This window comes from Danio rerio, chromosome 17 (genome assembly GCF_052040795.2).
Source record: "Danio rerio strain M-AB ecotype USA chromosome 17, GRCz13ab, whole genome shotgun sequence".
Classification (NCBI taxonomy): Eukaryota; Metazoa; Chordata; class Actinopteri; order Cypriniformes; family Danionidae; genus Danio; species Danio rerio.
Window position 1 is genome coordinate 11,658,868 of NC_141037.1, and position 21,211 is coordinate 11,680,078.

Genomic DNA, 21,211 nt, shown 5'->3' on the forward strand with positions numbered 1-21,211 from the left:
CCATCATACATTTTACGTACTATATCAAACGGTGAGTAGGTAAATACAAATATAATGTTTTTCATTAAATGCGTATTGTTTTTTTATGTACAGCCCGGCCTGATTCCCCTCGGGACGTACAGGTTCATCATGTGTCGGATTTTAACATAACTTTAACATGGAGTCCAGGTTTCACTGGGCATTCGCAGCTTTCCACCTGCACTATACAGGTAGAGTATTTAATATTTGTTTAGTATTTGATTGAATTACATGCCATCATATGACCCGATAGTCTTAAGGGGTACACCGTAATATAGACACCGTTGCCTTGAATCGTGCTCAGGTGTGAATATCCCCGCTCGCCTCTCCTTCTCGGTCTGCACTCACAAAGCAATTTTACCTCCCGTGCCCAAGCACGTTTACATCATTGATGATGCAGCTGTTCAGTTTTGAATAGAAACACTCTCACTCCATACAATGGAGATTGCTTTAGTTATATTGTTTTGTATTTTTTTCAGCAATTTGGGATGCGACGACACAAAAATTTTCTTGAAAGTCATCGTGCTGCATGTATTAGGAGGATTGCTGAAGGTGGCAGCTGGCGTGCAGCTAGGGGTTTGCATCTTTAATAAACTATGACACTTTGCATTCACTGAAAAGTAAGAATGATTAATAAATCCATATGAAATAGTCCCTTAAAAGTGATGTTGTCTTCAGTTTCGTGCTCAGGTATACTTTGCACTTACACTAAAGCCCAACCAAACCATTCTCCAGACCACTTTTTCCAGTCAGGCTTGGGCCGGCCAACTGAACCACGCCTGGGCACGATTCGGAGCACTCACACTTGTCAAATGAACCAGGAAATTGACAATACATGTGCAAACATTACTCACATATTACTTGCTGCGTTTAAAGTGCGTAGCATTATTTACATTGAAACATAAATATATCTGATTCAGTGTGATGGCTGAGCCTGTTTCTGTGAGGACAACATGGTTGGATTCCTGACACGACTAACCGTAAATCATCTTTCACTGTCAATAAGCATGAGCCAGAGCATACTTGCTTTTGATGTACGTACATATAGAAATTGCTGCTTCGCAAAGCCAAGATCACAAAGCCCTGAAAGTGTGGTTGAGTCGAACATTAAGTATGGATTCATGGGCAACAATACTTTAATAAGATTTTAATAGGATTAAAACAAGTAGATTAAGAGTCTACCATGTAAACAGCGATTTTTGATTGCTTTAATCTGAATACAGTCATAACTAAACTAAACAGAAATGGAATAAAGACATGTGGAGTATGCATATATTAGTGGCATTAATGAAGTAAACACTGCAATCAAACTATTACCGTCATGTAGGACTTTTCGCCATATTTTCCCACAAGATCCACGCACAGTGTTGGCAGATGTAGCTGACTGATTCCAGCCCAAAAACTATCCAAAACCCGTCGAAATGAAAAAATACCCACCCAGTCTGTAATCACGAAAGGTGGGTGGAGGGGTGGGTGTTGTGATGATCGCGAGAACAAATTGGAGGGGGGGGGGGACAAGCGTTCCGTTGCAAAAACACCCAAACTTTCTATACTCACCTATGTCATTTTATACATGCACAATCGTATTCAAAACCGCCTAATCTGGCAACACTGTCCATACATGCGACTGTCAGTAAAGTACCGCACACACACACATCGCAAAATGCAAAAGTTTTTCTTCTTTCCATTTGGCGTTAGTTTTTAAATTCCAAAACACTTTCATCAGTTTACTCATTATTTGCGTCTAATATCCCAGTTTGTCACGGGGGCATGAATGAAATGTTCATGTGTTAAAGTTAAACTGCCGAACTGCAGTTAAAGTCACCCAAAATTGTATTAAACTCTTACATGAAAGCACTTCACGTAAACACCTTAATTATATTATTGTCTATTACGACAAATAACTAGATTACTGATGTCAATGTAAATATAATCAGTATGTCTTCAAAGTTAGTTTGGATGACGCGACAGCAGCCATTTTGTGCCAGACCAGCTGATTGGTGGAGAGGAGACAGAGTGATGAAGCCAATTATCATATGGGGAGGGTTAGAGGGACATGATGTGCCAGTGGGCAGAATTGGCCAGGTTAAACCCCTACTCTTTTCGAAGGACATCCTGGGATTTTTAACAACCACAGAGAGTCGGTACCTCGGTTTAACGTCTCATCCGAAAGACGGCACTTACTGAGCAGTATAGAGTCCCCGTCACTATACTGGGGCATTAGGACCCACATAGACCGCAGGTTGGGCGCCTCCTGCTGGCCTCATTAACACAACTTCCGGCAGCAACCTAGCTTTCCCATGTGGTCTCCCAAGCAGGTACTGACCAGGCCAGCAGCTTCAGTGGGCGATCATGTAAGAGTTGCAGAGAGCTAGCTACCGTCATTCACCTTCATTTATTTTAAAAAGCACACGGTCCATTTTATTTGCATATATTTTACTCAAACGCATTAACTCTATGTGTGCCTGATAGTTAGATGTGGAGCTAACATTAATCAGATCGTCATCATAATTTACTCGAGTGCACGTATCAATGTCTCGCGCCCCCCCCCCCCCCTAAGAAATTTGTCTTATATTCAGTGAGCATATCTGTAATGTATTTAGGTCATACATAGGCCATTTAGTGATTTATAGACAAGTAGTTATACTTTGAAATATATTCTGAATGTAACTGGGAGCCAGTGTAAAGACCTGAGGGAAAAAGTTCTGAGGGAAAAAGTGAGAATTGTGAACGGTCATTTTTATGTTTATGCTGCTACAGAAATGAGTATCCATGCCTCATTAAATAAACACTTAGCAAACGTAGTTCCTGTTCAGATTATTAGGATTGTAATCCATCTGTTTGCAGTTGTCAAGGGGACCTGGAAAGAAGGTCAAGCTTCCTGATGTGGTTGTGGAAGTTCCTCCATTCCAGCACGTGTTTGAAGGGCTTCGCAGCTACTCGAATTACAGTGTGAGAGTCCGGTGTGATAATGAGGTGGGCTCTTCCCCCTTCTCTCCCTGGGTGGACTTTCACACTCCACAGGCAGGTATGGCAAACATTAGATAAGGTAATGACATTATGCATGCATGTTAATGTGGTCAAATGAATATAAATGGCCTTTTATTGTAGCCTGAAGGGCACTTATATCATTCAGACATTTGAAGGATTAAAACGAAATCAGCTTGCAATTGTATTCAAAAAGTAAACATTTTATCAGTTCTTCCATTCCTCAGGAATCAAATCCAAGACCTTGGCATAGCTAGTTCAGTGCTATACTGTTTGAGTTACAAAATGACAAAATAAAAAGTTGACATTGGCATGGAAAACCTGTAAATTTTAAATTAATCGCTAAATATATTAAGGCGTTTATTAAAAGTACTCAGTGTTATTATTTTGTTTTGTTGTTGTTTCACAACATCACATCGGCATCTCACAAAACGCCACAAAAGAGATATAAGCAACAAACACTCATTTGATCACTTAAACAATAATCTCCACTAAGCATACGCTGGGAATCGAGAGAGAGCGGGAAGCCATCAAATCCATGCTTTCTGCAGGTTTATATACAGCCGCCGCCAATCCAATCGCCAATCATGATCTGACCCAATGTAATCCGCTGCACCTGCGAATACTTAGAAATGAAAGTGAGAACGAGAGAAAGAGAGCGAGAGAGAGAGAAAAAGAGAGAGAAGGAAAGAAACACCACACACAAGCCCACACTACACTACAACTACTCGTAACAATTACATATAAAGTAAGTGGCGGTTCATTCCACTATGATAAACCAGGGAAAAAGCAGGAGGAAAATCAATGAATGAAATCTGTCAAGTAAGTGCATTAATCAATAACATTAATACTGACATTAATTAAATCAAAACAATCCGTTGTCATTTCTGATATTTGGGATTTAGATTTAATGTAAGTAGAGCAATGTAAACATTGCAAACATTGTAAACTAAGCTTGGTAGTTTCAAATAAGTGATGAACAAATTTCGGGAGGAGCACGCGCAGAAGTTTCAGCATTAAATACGTCATTGACAATTATTCTATTATCCAATCAGTTCTTGACCAAACCCCTATATATGCCAAAGTTGTCTTACCTGCAGTATCTCATGACTTTCGCATCCCTCCACCACCCTGACACCTCACCTCTTAAGAATTACATTCCCCGGGGGAAGCGTTCTAGGGCCGGGCTAGATACTTTGCTCGAATCTCAACTCCTCTCTATTCCCTGACAAGGGGATTAACACGAGTTGGGGCGTCCTCCCCGAGCTCAGAGCCCTCTCCCCGGACAGCACGCCAAATACGCCTTATTCTTAAATGATTGCAAGTGTGAACTCGTCAATGTAGTGTGAAACATTGTGAAACATCGATATCTGTGCATTGTTCATTAATCTAAAAAGTTTATCAGATCTATAGGTATTATAAAGTAATATGAATAATGTATAGTTTTATATATTATATTTATCTTTTTAAAAACAGCTTACATTAGCAAATAAAACACAAGGTAGGCCTACTGGGCAAAAAGGGAATGTCTCTCAAACACTTTTAAAAGCTGTCATTTATTCATTCTTACTATACTCAAGATTTTGGTCTTTTTTTTTCGTCTCTTTTTTTATCCTCATAGCATCCATGCGAGATAAAAGAAAGGGATCTTAACTTCATCTTTCGTGAAACGCAGTTGCTGTTTAATGTATGTTAAATCGGAGGTATCGTCACTGCGCAAAAAAACGTTATGAATGCGTTACACTTCAAACTGTTCAGTTTTTCTTATAATGCAGAGTTTTGAGGTAAGGGACGTTTTCATTTGCCATTCACTGACAGGCTCATTCAGTTCATCAAACTCCGTCTTTAAGAATTGAAAGCGGAAAAAGCAGGCGTATCAGCACGCCGTTACATTGAAAACACGATTTGATTTGCGCCTTCTGGTTGGTTCTCGGGATATAGCGGCTTTTGCTGCTGAAGGCAAGGGGCGTTTAGCGGCTTTTGCCAACAAACTGTTATTTCCGAATGCGGTGATGCTTGGATTTGGACGATTTGAAGCAAATTTATTTGTTGATGGTGTACTACATGCCTAAAGCATTCACTCAATGTCATTAGCTCATTGTTGATGGAAGTGGCGTTTAGCGGCTTTTGCATCTGAACTCTTCATATTTCTTTTTTCGACACATGAAATCCCTTTATAGGATTTCTGAAGGAAGCAGATACGAGTCTTCTGCATATAACTTGTATCTTGTATCACCTGCTATTAATGTACCATTGTTTTAATACCTTTATATTTTATGTGTATGTACATTTATTTATTTATTTAAGTACTTGTAATTGTAATTTTTTATTATTGTTATTTATTTATTTATTGATACATTTTTTTTTTTATAATTTTGCATGTTTTTTTCTTTTCTTTTGTATGTTAAAAGTTCCTACAAAACTAATCAACACTGTTTAAAAAAGGTTATACTTAAAACAGATCACTCGAGTACAGCAAATATCTTGATGTAAATTAATCTGTCTTGATCTCTTTTATTTTTAATTTCATTCGAATTTTTTATCTGGTCATCCCCTACTTTGTGCGTGCGTGCGTGCATGCATGCGTGTGTGTGTTAAGAAGAAAAGAAGTAAGAAAGGAAATTGCATTTACAGATGTCAGATCCATCCTGAAGGAAGCTTATAGTTTTCAGCACATAGTTTGCTGCATACGTCACTACATGATTAGGTTACTAATTAAAGCTGACACATTTATTTCTAAACTGTGACTCCATTTGATGAGTTCAAAGTTCTGAAAGGGACAGTGTTGAGAGGGATGAACATTTTTAAGATTCCATCAGGAATAAAACAGTTCTGACCAGCATTTTTTTGGGCTGGAAGTAAACAAACAGCCCAGAGAGCCGTTTCTGGCCAGATGCCTGGGGTGAGGGGGTTTTGAAAGAGGAGGATGGGTTTGAGGAGCAGAAGGGGTTTCTGAAGTTGACCCTGTTTGCATGTTTGTAAACTGGTAGCACTGGCTGCAGTCCAGTGGATTCCAGGCTGAGTCGTACAATGCGCCATTGTGTGTGTCCCCAATCCATTTCAATGCACTGCTGTTGCATACTGACAGAGTCGAATATATGTCCACCTACTGGCCAACATGGGCACTGCAGAGTCTGCTTCCAAAATGGACAACGTGAAGTAAGCCTTGTCGAATATGATTTTACCCATACTCAAAATTGGTCCTTTGCTTTTAAACCATCCAAGTGCACACACACATATTAAGTGAAGACGGTGAACATGCCCAGTGGGTAGCTATTGCTTCCAGCTGCCGTAGAGCAATTAGGGGTTAGTCGCCTTACTCAGGGGCATCTCAGCTGGGTATCGAAGATGGAGAAAATGCAGTTGATGCTTCCCATCTTATGTTCAGTACCATTAGGCCACAACTCACCCTGATCCCCCTCCTCAAAATCCCCTAAAACAATTTTGAGTGCCCAGAAAAGCACTACATAAATGTAATAAATTATTATTATTTTTTAGGCCTGTCACAATAATCAATATATCGATTTATCGCACAACACATGGAAATGACCTCAATCATTATTGGTGATGCAATATTTATCGCCCATACAAAAAACCAATTCTAGCAACATTTTAGATGATTGTGCAACATCTCTATCTCTATCAGAGGTGTCAGTGTCAGTATGGTTAAAAACACTATAGTATTTACTATAAATTACCATAGTATATTTTCATGTGGGTGTCTGGTAACTGAAAATAGATCTGGTAGCAGATATCGCAGCCTCTGTTATTGCACTTTTGCACTTTTCTGTTAACATTTGTTATTATTTATTTGTTTAGATATACAGTTTCACATTCTGATTCCAAGTGTTTAAATGACTAAAATTAAATGAAATATTCTTAAGAATAAAATATGATATGTTCTTTGGAGGAGTGTACTCGCATTGTGATGATATTATATTGTCATTCTGGCATTATATAATATTAGTGGCATAAAATGGTCTTCAAAAAAAAACAATCACAATATGTTTTAGTGCAATATATCATACAACAAAAATAGATATAGTGACAGGCCCAATATTACTAATATTGTTATTAAAACTCTTGTTTGATTTTGTTCACTTATTAGTCAAAGGTTTTTACAAAGTATATTTTGTGAATCTTTTTTCACTTCATAATTTAGACAAATTGAATTTTTTTTTTTTTTTGGTAGAAGAAAATGCTGTTTCAAAAACAATATTATGATATGAATAAAACTGTGAAACCACTGAAGGGGAGATTTATGGATTTGTGCAGGAGAATAAATACACCCTTTGAAAGTATTTACAGTTGAAATCAGAATTAATAAATTCCTTTGAACTGTTTTGTTTTTTAAATATTTCCCAAATTATGTTTAACCGAAAAAGAAAGTTTTCACAGTATGTCTGATTATATTATTTCTTCTGGAGAAAGTCTTATTTGTTTTTTTCTGCTAAAATAAAACCATTTTTAAAAAAAAAACATTTTAAGGTCAAAATGATTAGCCCTTTTAAGTTATATATATATATATATATATATATATATATATATATATATATATATATATATATATATATATATATATATATATATATATATATATATATATATATATATATATATTGATAGTCTTTAATTGATTTATTTGGGCTGTAAAGAAGTGTCTTGAAAAATATTTTGTCAAATATTATTTATTGTCATCATGGCAAAGATAAAATAAATCAGTTATTAGAAATGAGTTATTAAAACTAATATGTATAGAGATGTGCTCTAAACATCTCCAGAAACTTATCATCTCTAGAAACATCTCTCCGTTAAACAGAAACTGGGGGAAAAAATACACAGGGGCCTAATAATTCTGACTTCAACTGTATTGTGAGTGAAATCTACAGACATGGATTGAGCTAAAGTGTATTTTAGATGTTCTTTTTCCATCTGACTGAAAAAAAAAGCCCAAAATATCAAAATGCCTTCAAAAAAACACGGTTTTTGCCAACAATAGCTGTTTCCATCTATAAATAAATTAACATGCAAAACTGGAATATCGCATAAAAGACATGCAAATAATGCAGCGTTTCCATTCAACGAGTCAAAGAGAAAAAAATCGTCACTTCCTGATTATCTGGTGCAGTAAACTGTTAAAACTAAATTCACTGTGGTAGGAGAAGCTGCGTGAATCTTTTCTTTATGAACAGGTAGTAGCGTTTGAAGGCGTGAGATGCAGAGCACAGACGCTTTTGATTCTGGAGGTAATTAATAATCTAAAAATCACTAATGCTGAAATGGTTAAGACATTTTAGAATGACTAAAACAAAATTTTCCAATGTTTTACAATGTGCTCAGATGGCTGGTTTGTCCATTCACACACTTTTATCATCACATGATCTCTTATAACAAAATCACAAGACTTTTTTAATGCACATACTGGAATTTGTTCGGTAAAAGTGTTTCCATTGTAGTTTATGCACATCTTTTCTTATCGAATAAAAAAGTTTATCCTACTCATTTATTTTCAAAACTTAGGCGCATCTTAGCGTTTCCATCCTTTTTTATGCGCATCTCCAAAGTGCGTATAAAAATAGGTGGATGGAAACGTAGCTATTGTCTTTCCTTATCCCTCTTATCCAGTAAGAATGTAGTGCTTTCCTGTAAATTTTAAGTCCATTCCAGAGGTTTGGTCTTATCAGAAAAACTGGCTATGACTTCATTTATTGTCATGCAGAGGCGTTTGACTCATATTTATGTCTGTACGGTGCAGTTGACCCTCTGCATGCTAATTTTGCTTTTACTGTTTTCATATCTTCCATGTGCAGCACCGTCAGCAGCTCCAAAGAACTTTACCTTTGACCTCAGCGAGCAGCAGCTCACTCTGTCCTGGGCGACGCTGGAACAGGAGGAGCTTCGAGGAAGATTACTGGCTTATAAACTGCAGTGGAACCAAGGAGGAGAGAGTCAGGTACGTCATTAAGAAGAAAGGCACGATTACAGAGGAAGTTTTGCAACACTGACACTGTTGTTGAACTGAATTGAATCAGCATCGAGTCCGAACTGACCCGGATAATGACAATGAAGCTTTTTTGCTAAAATTAATTAATTTAATTTATGGATATTGTTATTAAATTAAATTTAATCCACACGTAATCTGAACTGAGCTGAGTAACACTATTTACACTAAATTGAATTTATGACACTGTTGTTGAACTGAACTGAATCAACAGCCAAACTGAGCTGAATAAAGACAATGAAGCTTTGTAGCTAAAGTGAATTCATTTCATTAATGGACATCATTATTAAACTGAACTGAATTAACATTGAGTCTGAACTAAGCTGCATAATGACAATGAAGCTTTGAAGCTAAATTGAATTAATTGAATCAACACTGAATCTGAACTGAGTTACACTATTTACACTAAACACTAAATTGGATTTAGGACATGGTTGTTGAACTGAACTGAATCAACACTGAGTCCGAACTGAGCTAAATATTGATAATGAAGCTCTGAGCTAAACTGAAACAACTTCATTAATAGACTTTCACCGTTTGAGGTGGGGAAAAGGAGTGAGGACTCAAGTGCAAGGAAATGATGGGTATTTATTGATAAAAAAGAAAAAGAAAAACAGCAAAACAAACTACCCCGAGGGGGAAAATATTAATAAAACAAATAAACAAACAAACAAACCAACAAACTAGACTGGACAGGCTGGCAAACTGGAAAACAGGACAAGACAGGAAATGATGACATCTGATGACGAACTGGCACAGGACAGCAGACATGAGGAGATTTTATGCAGACGTACATTAACACAAACAGATGAACATAATTAACTAATAATGGGGTAACAAGGAGGGTGGGACTAGACAATAGACGGGAGAGCGCATGACACAAAGAGACATCACAAGCCATGCGCTCACATAAAACAGGACAAGAACATGCAGCCAATGAGAGAACTCATTAACCGCATGTTCATGACAACACAAGCACGACACTGAAGCACACGACAAAAGCACGTGACCACAATGTAAACATAGAGCCATGTGCTTTCACAACAGACGCAAGACACGAGCGCACGATAGATAAACACCTTACCGGGCGCTCACACATATGCAACGTGCATGCTTCATCTCAGCGTCAACCAAAACCGAAAGCAACTAGACGAAGACGCTGAGAATGAAGCAGCACGATGCTGACAGAACAACACAAACACGAGTACAGAAACAAGTGCTCGACCCAAGAAAACTCGAGCAGAGCACAACAGGACAGGACTAGACATGACTAGTGTCCGGACTCTGCCACCAAAACAAGAATTTACATGACCAGAGTGGCAGAACCCTGACATAGACATCATTATTAAACTGAATTGAATCAATGCTGAATCTGAACCGAGTAACACTATCAACACTAAATTGAACCTTGCAAAATTTCCAAGTTTTATTGAGCTAAACAGCATCAACATCTAATCTAATTTAATCTAATTTAAGCTGAACGATGACACGGTTTTCCTCTGTGAACCTCCTCTTATCTAAATTAGACATTTTTTGATGAACTTTGAAATATTGTCACTATTATTCAAGTAAACTGAATCAACAATGAATCTGAACTTCTCCAAATAATAGCACATTTTCTTGTAAAGCTGCATGATAGCTAAATTTAGGTGATTAATTTGCAACATCGACACAATAATGACTTGACAAACAATTAAGTGAAATAGTTAGTTCAAGTTTTTATCATTTATGACAAAAGGGCTATTCAATTGCCGGCCCACGGGGCAATTTGTTCCGGCCCTCCAAATAGTGTGACCAAGACATCAAAAATAAATTCAGTTCAGTCGAAAAATGTCCGCTATAGTTATGATTAAAATTAATTAACTAAAAAAACTAATTAATTTTGTTAGTTAATAATTAATTAACTAACAAAATTAATGTTGTCCTTAGATGCTGACTAGACATAATTTTGGTCATCACGACCTAAATTTAACCTAGTATTAACGTTTTTGAAATTATATGTATGTCTGCTGGGTAGCTGCGTTGGAATGAAATATAAAGCAATAACTGATATTTTTAAAAATAAAAACCCCTAAATTTGTGAAAACATTTTTACTCTCAGTTGAGGTGGTTTTTTTACATAAAGGGGTAGGGCAAATAATGGGAGATTGAACCCCTGATATTGATAATATGTCTTTTTGATTTCATTTGATTGTCTTTTTATCACTTTTAAGAGCTCCCACTTCAATTCTAGACATCTATTTTTATAGGATCCCTTACTGTTTAAGGAGAATGTTGCCCATCTTTCGGGTGCAGGGCGCTTCTTTAACGCCACCTTCCAGGTTGCAGCGTGCACAATGGCAGGATGTGGCCCGTGGAGTCAGCCTGTTCTTGTTATGCCTGTGTCAGGTCAGTCCTCTATCATTGTCTCTCCTCCTGCTGTTTAGAGGTGGGAAATCTGCTGTCACTGCAGCTTTTTTTTGTGACCACAATTTTACATAATGCACCTCTCTGAGAGCCGGTGTGTGATCATTGGCTGTTGGTGATTATGCAGGAATGGCATCTCTTCAGGCACTTTTGAGCAGAAGTGGTGTTTAACGCTCTTGTTGTCTGCTTTCAGCCATGCAGGCTCAGACACAGAGGGGCCACATGTGGGTGGGCCTGCTTTTCGGGCTTCTTGTGGCCACCATGGTGGGACTCTTGTTGATTGTATTGATACGAAACCGAGGCAAAGAGACACAGTTTGGGTATGTTTTTCAATTAACATTTACTGCCTAAAGGCTTCTTTCCACATGGTGTTAAAGTGGTAGTTCACCCAAAAATGAAAATTACCTCATTATTGACTCTCCCTCGTGAGGTTTTAAACCTTTCTTTTATCCGTTTAACACAAAAGAAGATATTTTGAAAAACGTTGGTTAATGGCACCCATTGACTTCCATAGTAGGAACAAAAATGCTATGGAAATCAATGGGTGCTATCAACAAGTAAAGGGTGAGTAAATTCATTCATTTTCCTTCGGCTTAGTCCCTTTATTCATCAGGGGTTGCCACAATGGAATGAACCGCCAACTTATCCAGCATACGTTTCACGCAGCAGATGTCCTTCCAGCTGCAACCCATCTCTGGGAAACATCCATACACACTCATTCAAACACATATGCTATGACCAATTTAGCTTACCCAATTCACCTATAGCGCATGTCTTTGGACTGTGGGGGAAACCGGAGCACCCGAAGGAAACCCACACAAACATGGAGAGAACATGCAAACTCCACACAGAAATGCCAACTGACCCAGCTGAGGCTCGAACCAGCAACTTTCTTGCTTGGAGGTGATTGTGCTACCCACTGCGCCACCGTGACGGCCTTACATAGACATTTGGGCATTAATAAAATGTAGTCGATGGCTGGAGGAATAGGAAAATCCAGGAGCTCTCCACTCCCAGCAACAGTCGCAGCAAAAATAAACTTCTCAAACTCTGCTGGACGTTCTCTTTTTATAGCTCTTCGCGAGCAGCAGCCAATCAGAAACTGGACCATATTGACAGGAAAGCCTATGGGATAAGAAAAGGCAACGCAAGAAGGCAAGACAAAAAAAAAATACACATAAATTCACAATAAAGATAAATAGATAAATTTTAGTCGTAACATTACTATATAATATGTGTTAATAAAATTACATCAGTTGAATACTATGAAAATGTAGTGATTCATAGGCAAAATTTATTATTATTGAGTAGTATTTCCCACTACTAAATGATCAGAATTGGGGCTAATTTAGCCCTCGTCGTGGCTGATGCCGAAGCTGTTGCGTACCTCTCAAAAAATTTAATTACACGTCGCAGCGACACATAGCGCAAGCTCTGTGATTGGTCGGCTTGGTATCGCTGACAAGTGTGGGGGCGGTGCTGAGAGCCATGAGCCTGATGGAGCGAGTGTTTACAAGTGTGGAGCCTCATGAAGTAGCTCCAGATGGAAACTTTTGTTTTCCTTATGTTTAATGTTGTTGCATGTCTGCCCATTCTTGCGTCTGAATGAGCGGGTTCTAGCTCTAAGAAAAAAACAAAACACCTGTGACAAAACTTGACACAGAGGAACATAAACACCTGCCAGCTAGCATTTTATAAGTATTATTGCAGAGCAACACAAACAGCACGCAGAAATATAAATGCACAGCTACTCGCAAGCTAGGCGCCGTGGGTGATGCCGATCACTGACGCAGAAGTATAAACCAGCCTTTATTGTTATATTATGTGCCGAAAGTTTCATAATGCACATATACATATAAGAACATTTTGATTTCATTTGATTTATTTATATAATCAGAATTGTTCCTCAATACAAGCATTTTATTTTTAAAAAATGTGTCTGCAGGTCTGAATGAATCATGCTTAATTTATAAAATAGGTGGTTCATTCTGCTGTGGCGACCCCGGATTAATAAAGGGACTTAGCCGACATTTATAAAATATTGACATCAAATATAGTGACTTTAATTATATGTTCTAAATTCTTGTCATGTTGTAGTTTGGGTAGTTTATTTAGGATTTATTTCCAAAATGATGTTTAAAACAGTAATATATGAGTATTTTTTTCATGTTTTCATTGTTTATGTGTAGGTCTGCATTCGCAGCTCAAGGAGCGGAAGTACCGGTTTCCTTCACAGCTGCAAGGTCCTTCAACAGGCAGTTCCCCGAGCTCCCAGAATCCACATGTTGGTGCACATGTTACTCTTACATGCATGACTGCTCTTGCATTGACATCCCACCATACATGTTTGACAGGAAATTAAATAACATTTCGACTCTGTTTCCCTCTAGTGGACAGTCTGGGAATCAACAGTGATTTGAAGGCCAAGTTACAGGATGTTCTCATCTCCGAAAGGCTCTTAACTCTGGGACGCATGCTAGGAAAAGGTACATCATGATTTGGATGTTCGTTTAAGTCTCTTTTGTTGACATTTTGTTTAGAGTGTTTTCAAAGCTCCGGTGATGTAGTAATTTATTTTAAGCTGACACCTCACAACACATGCATTTTATGATGCATTTGTTAAAGCGAGAAGAAAAAAGTTCCCTCCATAGATAAAAATAATTAGAATTATACTATTTATAGTATAAAATAAGCATGTTAGAAGCAGTATGGTGGCTCAGTGGTTAGCACCGTCAACTCACAGCAAGAAGGTCGCTAGTTCGAGCCCCGGCTGGGCTAGTTAGCATTTCTGTGTGGAGTTTGCATGTTCTCCTCGTGTTTGTGTGGGTTTCCTTTGGGTGCCCCCACAGTCCAAAGACATGCACTATAGGTGAATTGAATAACCTAAATTGGCCGTAGTGTGAGAGTGTATGGGTGTTTGCCAGTTCTGGGTTGCAGCTGGAAGGGCATCCAAATGTAATCAAAAAGAAAACCGTTTGTTCACTTGTAAAAATAATTGCACAATACTGCAATTTTTACTGCACTTTTATCAAATGAGCTCAATCTTGGAGTGTTCGAACTATACCGTGGCCTTTGGGGTAGCCCACTGTTTTTTTCTAACGGGGGGTCGCTATGATCTTGAGAGTCCCTTGCCACAATGATGTAGGCTATATCACACACAGGATCCCTGTCCTTAAACAGCAATGTATAAACAAAAATCTATAAATATAAAACTAATATTTATATAATTGTACTTAATATTACAAAGTAGACTTAATAAACAAAACACCACGATAGTTTCGGTTTACTTTCTTGCTAAAAAGCAATTGTTTTCCCATCAGTAACTTTCTTTAACCCTTGAAAATATCTTATTTTTGCATGCACAAACAACAGCAGCCTAAACAACAGAACATCCTTGTCTAATTTTACCTGCAGTGCTTTTGTGAGAGGAATACACTCATTTATATAAAACCAACAAACACAAATATGTTTCACTTGACAATAAAATAAATAACCTCCTCATGTAGCCTATCATTTTTTTATTCGCTCTATAAATTCAAGATGATGGCAACAAGGACAGCATTATGCTTTTTTATTTTACATAGACCTGGAGAACGTCATGGGATCTCACTTTCACTCCGGTAAAACACAATTGTGAATTGGAAAATTAAAGAAACTGAAGGAGGTTCTGTTTTGTTCTGTTTACCTGCTTTCAGCTTAATTGTCCAACATGTTTACACCAATGTCACGGTGTTAAAAAGAACATTGTATTGGCCTACTGCAGGGATCACCAAACTTGTTCCTGGAGGTCCGGTGTACTGCATATTCCAGCTCCAACCCTAATCAAACACACCTGAACAAGCTAATCAAGGTCTTACTGGGTATACTTAAAACACCCAGGCAGGTGTGTTGAGGCAAGTTGCTAAACCCTGCAGGGCACCGGACCTCCAGGAACGAGATTGGTGACCCCTGGCCTACTGTATGAAGCAAATAAAACAAAACACAGTATCACGTCATTTGTTTGGGAAAATGAATAAGCAGTGTCTCAACGTCCATATGAAAGCATCTGGCTGTCAGTCTTTGACATGACTGGACTTTGCTCAGCGGTGCCCCCACACCTTGATGCTCATGACTAGAATAGCATGTGTAGTTATCTTTTTATTTTAAGTGAGGTGTAAATCGCCATCATGCATGCATGAATTCATATTTTTGCACTTTTACACATGATAATCCATGATCACATTACACAATATTGAAGCTCACGTCAAAATAACACATTGTCAGTATTTTTTGAGACCCCCCAAAATTTCACAAATCATGTTTTAAGAGGAGCCCATGCCTTCTTTAAGGGAGCCGAGCTCCCCCTAGCTCCCTAGTTCGCACCCTGCTTGAAGAGCATAAGGGACTTGCATAAATATATATTTGCAGATGAAGAGAGTGGAATTATACAATCTTAAAAAATGCATGTTAGAGAGATAGTTCACTTAAAAATGAAAATCTTCTCACTGTTTACTCACTCTTAACTGGCTCCAAAGCTGTTTGAGTTTCTGTTGAACACAAAGGAAGATATCCATAGTTGGAAAAACAAATACCGTCGAAGTCAGTGATGTTCATCAGAAGAAAAAAACTCAAACAGGTTTTGAACAAGTGAAGGGTGAATAAATGAACACATTTTTTTTGTCTGAACTGGAGAGATTGTATACAGGTTAACCCAAAGAATGAGCAGTCTGTCAGATGAAGAAGAGCCGGAGTCAGAGATTGAAATAAATAAATAAATAAATAAATAAAGTTTACTGAAGATAATTAGCAGTTTCATCAGCAGAAGCTAGCTTCAACACTCACAATGAGTTCCTAGGCCGCTCTGCTTACAATCACAAATCAATAACAATTATACTCTCACATAACATCAGTAACTGCGTCATACATAAAGGTGTTCTAACTTGATTGGTTAAAACAGAGATGTAATGTGTATTTATATAGCGCATTTATTGTGTAACGCCATACACCCAAAGCGCTTTATAATCATGAGGGGGGTCTCTCCACACCACCACCAATGTGCAGCATCCACTTGGATGATGCGACGGCAGCCACAGGACCAGCTAGCTATTGGTGGAGTGGAGAGACAGTGATGGAGCCAATTCGGTGGAAGGGGATGATTGGGAGGCCATGATCGCAAGGGCCGATAGAGGGACTTTGGCCAGGACACCAGGGTTACACCCCTGCTCTTTCACAAGAAGTGCCATGGGATTTTTAATGACCACAGAGAGTCAGGACCTCGGTTTAACGTCTCATCCGAAAGATGGCGCCCACTGACAGTGTAGTGTCCCCTTCACTTTTACTGGGGCATTAGGACTCACACAGACCACAGGATGAGCGCCCCCTGCTGTCCTCACTAACACCACTTCCAACAGCAACCTAGTGTTTCCTAGTGGTCTCCCATCCAGGTACTGACCAGGCTCAGCCCTGCTTAGCTTCAGTGAGTAACCAGTCTTGGGCTGCAGGGTGACATGGCTGTGGCCATGATAGACTTGAAAAATGTCCACGTGGGGTGCGTACGTACAATTCTGAACAATATCTTCAGCATATAAACATGAGATATCCACTAGACTGTTTAGAGCTGACTCCAGACCTGTGAAACGGATCCACAATCGAATAGAACACACACACTTAAATTGCAATCTGTTTTTTACCCAAGGCTGAGTGTACTCTCAGACGTTTTTATCAAAACTGGTTAAAGACGGTATAATTCAGGCAGTTAAATTCTTACTACACAAAGTCTATCCTAAATAAAAAGTAGTATCGCTTTAAAAGAACTAACCGTAAAATTAGCAAAATCACTTTAGACATTTTAGACAGTATTAACTCATAGAAATAACAATCGAAACAGTCTTCCCCCCTTCAGTTACACTCGAGGTCTCCGTGATCTCTGACCTAGTTTGGTGGCTCCTGAAAATAATTACAAAGAGACAAGCAAATGCACTGAACATTTTTATATTAAGCAATGTGTTAACTTTATTCATTATTCAATAATCATCTTTATTAAAAATAATGAGAAATAGGATGATGAGAAAAGGATAAACGTTGATCCATGCTGACATGGATTGGAAGGTAGAAATCGAAATCCTTCAGAACTATCCCTTTACTAAGGTTTAATGCTGTCTTAATAATTGGTGATGTTAAGAAAATATTAGTGAGCATGTGTGTTTTGTTTCTAGGGGAGTTTGGCTCTGTGAGAGAAGCTTTCCTCAAATCCGAGAACAACTCTGGGCAGAAGGTTGCTGTGAAAGTCCTAAAAAGTAAGCCAACAAAATCCTTGAATGTCTGTGAACCATTGATGTTGCTGTCGTTTCTGTTCAGTGATGCGTCTTTCTCTGTGCTTCTAACAGCGGACATTAATTCATCCAGTGACATTGAGCAATGCCTGAAAGAAGCTGCCTATATGAAGGACTTCCACCATCCCAATGTCATTCAGCTTATAGGTTAGTGGACACTGTTTTTGCTTTAAAGGGACGGTACACTCAAAAATGACCACTTTGTTATTATTTCCTCAGCCTTCACTTGGTCAAACATGTTTGAGCTTCATTTCACCTTCATTTCATTCACCTTCAAGCACAAAACAAGATCATTTTAGAATGATTTAAAAAACACCTACTTTGGATGTTAATAGTCACCGGTCTTCAACATTCTTCAAAATATCTTTTTTTGTGTTCGGCAGAAAACCGAGTAAAGGGAAAGGGAGAGTAAATAGTATTGAAAATGTTCGTTTTTAGGTGATCATTCCTTTAGATCAGGGGTGTCAAACGTACGGCACTTGGCTACCACTGCAAATATATTTTAAACCTGTAGGAATCCCTGCACACTGAGGTGATCTCATGAGGAACAGTGGCGTAGCGGACGGGCCCCGCGTGATTAGGGGGGCCCGCGTCGGCGCGATTTTCAATAATTGATAATCCGGCAACCGCAATAATCAAACTCTTGGGAACAACTGTGGTCGGAACCAAAGTTCACAGGTCTGTGTTCTCTGAACACCTCTCAAGCGGTGGACTACTTCATTCTGATTGCTTGCCGCCAATGTTGCCAACTTAGCGACTTTGTCATTAGATTTAGCGATTTTTCAGACCCCCCTAGTGACAAATCTAGCGACTTTTTTGTGTGTTATTGGAGATTTTTTTTTTAGACTGTCATTTGTCCATACTGTACCGTCCCTACTCTTCTCAACGAGCTGCGTGTGATGCCGCCGACCCCTCCCCCGCCTCACAGCACTGACAGGCGGCCCAGTCAGTCCTCTACAGCAGCTTCTCCCACCTGCAGCCCGAGAGCAGATCACCCCTCTGCATACCAGTGACAAATGATTTAGCACAGGCAGTGTGAAGGTATTTCCCTTGTACAGTCAAACCGATCTACTTCTACTTTATTTTAACAATTTAATTGGACCGTTTATTATTATTTTTGTTTACAATCACAAATATTTTAGTGACAGTTTCTGAATTTGTCTGAGTTTATTACATATGAGAGATTACTGCACATTCACTACACATCTATAATGACATGCTGTATTCAAACAGCAATACATTTAGTTAAATAAACATGCTTTTATAAAGTGTAGTGCAATTATAAATACCCCTTTATTAACCAAAGGCTGTTAAACAAACAGAAACGGTAGAACGTGATGACGTCAGTGATATGCAAATTGACGTATGACGCATCCATCCCCCCCAAACTTCATCAGGGGGCCCCGTCAGCGATCCCTGCAGGGGGGCCTCCGCATTTTGCGTTACGCCACTGATGAGGAAATGTAACTGTGTTTGTGATTTGTAATTTTAGGTTTTGTCAGTTTAGTGGCTATTTTGTACGAGTTCAGTCATATGAAAATGTACCATTTGAAAAAGAAGGCATGGTAGCCCCCCTCTCTCTCTCTCTCTCGGGGTCCGGCCCACTTGAGAACAGATTTTACTCCATGCAGCCCCTGACCTGAAATGAGTTTGACACCCCTGCTTTAGATTGATCGTTCTTAGTCATGGGGATCTCTATAGAAATGCAGCACAATCCGATCATATTTCCATCTGTTTCAAGCTATGAATATTTGGACCACATATAAACAGAACAAACACAAACTGTAAATCGTGGGCACTTCTGATCATATACTGTTTTTCAGTCATTTGAAATTATCATGTCCCTCTCAGAACTCCAATTCAGCGATGTTTACATTCATCTTGTGGATATTACTCAGCGATTTAGTCACTGATGACGGCATTAAAGCACAAGAGTGTCTGCTTTTATATTTGGCGATGGTTTCTTTTGCTTAGATTAATATGTGCTGGTAGGGAAAATCTATTTATTTAATTCTGACATTTATACTTCGATTTTGTGTTTCAATTTATACTTTAATTGCAGTTAGCCTGCAAATTAGATAAAAAACTATATAAAAGCATACAAATACATGACAGTTATAGGTGTCATAGATTGTTTTGGGTCAATGATGCTACCAATCAACACAAATACATACATTTCTCCTTTCTGGCTGTTCTTTCTATGAGTGAATTCATATAAAAAGGCAATTCAGTTTCAAGCTAAGAATATTTGGACTTTATATCAACAGAACAAAACAGAGATATGATCACAAACTGTAAATTGTGGGCCCTTGTGATCCATATACTGCACCCGCAGCCATTTTTCAGTCATTTAAACCTATCATGTACCTCCCAGAGCTCTAATTCAGCTATGTTTACATCTACAAACCTACTTTAAACTGTGTAAAACAACATACAAACACAATGACAGTTATAGGTACCATAGATTGTTATGGGTCAATGACAGTGGTGTAAACTACTCTAGTAAATGGACTTCGTTACTTTACTTAAGTATTTTTGGCTACTTTGTACTTGTACTTAGTATTAAAAATAAAAGCAACTTTTACTCTCTACTTGAATACATTTTTGATTGAATATATGTACTCTTTACTCCTCTACATTTGATCGGACCCTTACCGTTACATTGTGATTGTGCACAACAAGTCAGCATCTTTATCTACCATGGCTAATTTGTTGGGGACGGACGAGGCGATATCGCAATCCGCAGGGTGCTGAAAGTACTATTTGCTATTTATGAGCTAAATCACATGAACGTGAATTAGCAGCTTGCCTAATAAAAGGTGTTTAATTAGCAACATGACTGCAGCCAATGATAAAGCCGAAGTCGGCACATCAAGCAATGCCAGCACTGATGACCATCCATGTCCTTGTCTGAAAGAAATGTTTTCATTTGCCGATATGCAGAATGGCTCTTACAGGATGCAGTGTTTACTTTGTTTGCCACAAACAATGAAAATAAGTGCTTTTAAGAATTTATTGTCAAATTTGAGAAAACACATTGAAGTAAGAGTCTATTTAATGTTAATCTAATGTGAATTTAGTGAATTTAATACAGTTACTGCTATGGCAAAAACAACTGCGACATGACAAGAGTATGTTTTAGCTAATTGTTTTTTGTGCGACGTGAACAAATGTATTACTGAAATTATACATTTTGCATCAGGTGCATTTAGCTGTGTGATGTATTTTTCATTAAATTTATATGTAGTTTACTAAGTTGAAAAATAACAATGCTCATCTTTGTTTAATTTTAATACAGTGAAAACATCCTAATCAACTTAAAAAAATACTTAAAATAAAAGTATTGCCCACCTCTGAGACTGAGAGGTGAATCACATGAAAGTCAGCACTGAATCCTTTTTTACTACATTTTACTTTTTTTTTTAATTGTTTGTGCCTTTTTTGAACATTTAAGTTTGACTGAGACTTTTTGTTCTTTTTTTTATCT

The 21,211-nt window shown here is 38.2% G+C and overlaps 1 protein-coding gene across 2 annotated transcripts in view; it reads left to right on the top strand.

Moving 5' to 3' along the window:
- tyro3 (TYRO3 protein tyrosine kinase) overlaps positions 1 to 21,211 on the top strand; it is a 57,132-nt gene that overhangs the window by 23,572 nt on the left and 12,349 nt on the right. For both annotated transcript variants that reach the window (XM_087288591.1, NM_131432.2), the window contains exons 6-14: positions 94 to 209; positions 2,866 to 3,046; positions 8,817 to 8,959; positions 11,257 to 11,395; positions 11,607 to 11,733; positions 13,603 to 13,697; positions 13,804 to 13,899; positions 17,608 to 17,688; positions 17,779 to 17,871. In XM_087288591.1, the coding sequence (XP_087144717.1) occupies positions 94 to 209; positions 2,866 to 3,046; positions 8,817 to 8,959; positions 11,257 to 11,395; positions 11,607 to 11,733; positions 13,603 to 13,697; positions 13,804 to 13,899; positions 17,608 to 17,688; positions 17,779 to 17,871 (1,071 nt within the window). The remainder of the gene's footprint in view (positions 1 to 93; positions 210 to 2,865; positions 3,047 to 8,816; positions 8,960 to 11,256; positions 11,396 to 11,606; positions 11,734 to 13,602; positions 13,698 to 13,803; positions 13,900 to 17,607; positions 17,689 to 17,778; positions 17,872 to 21,211) is intronic.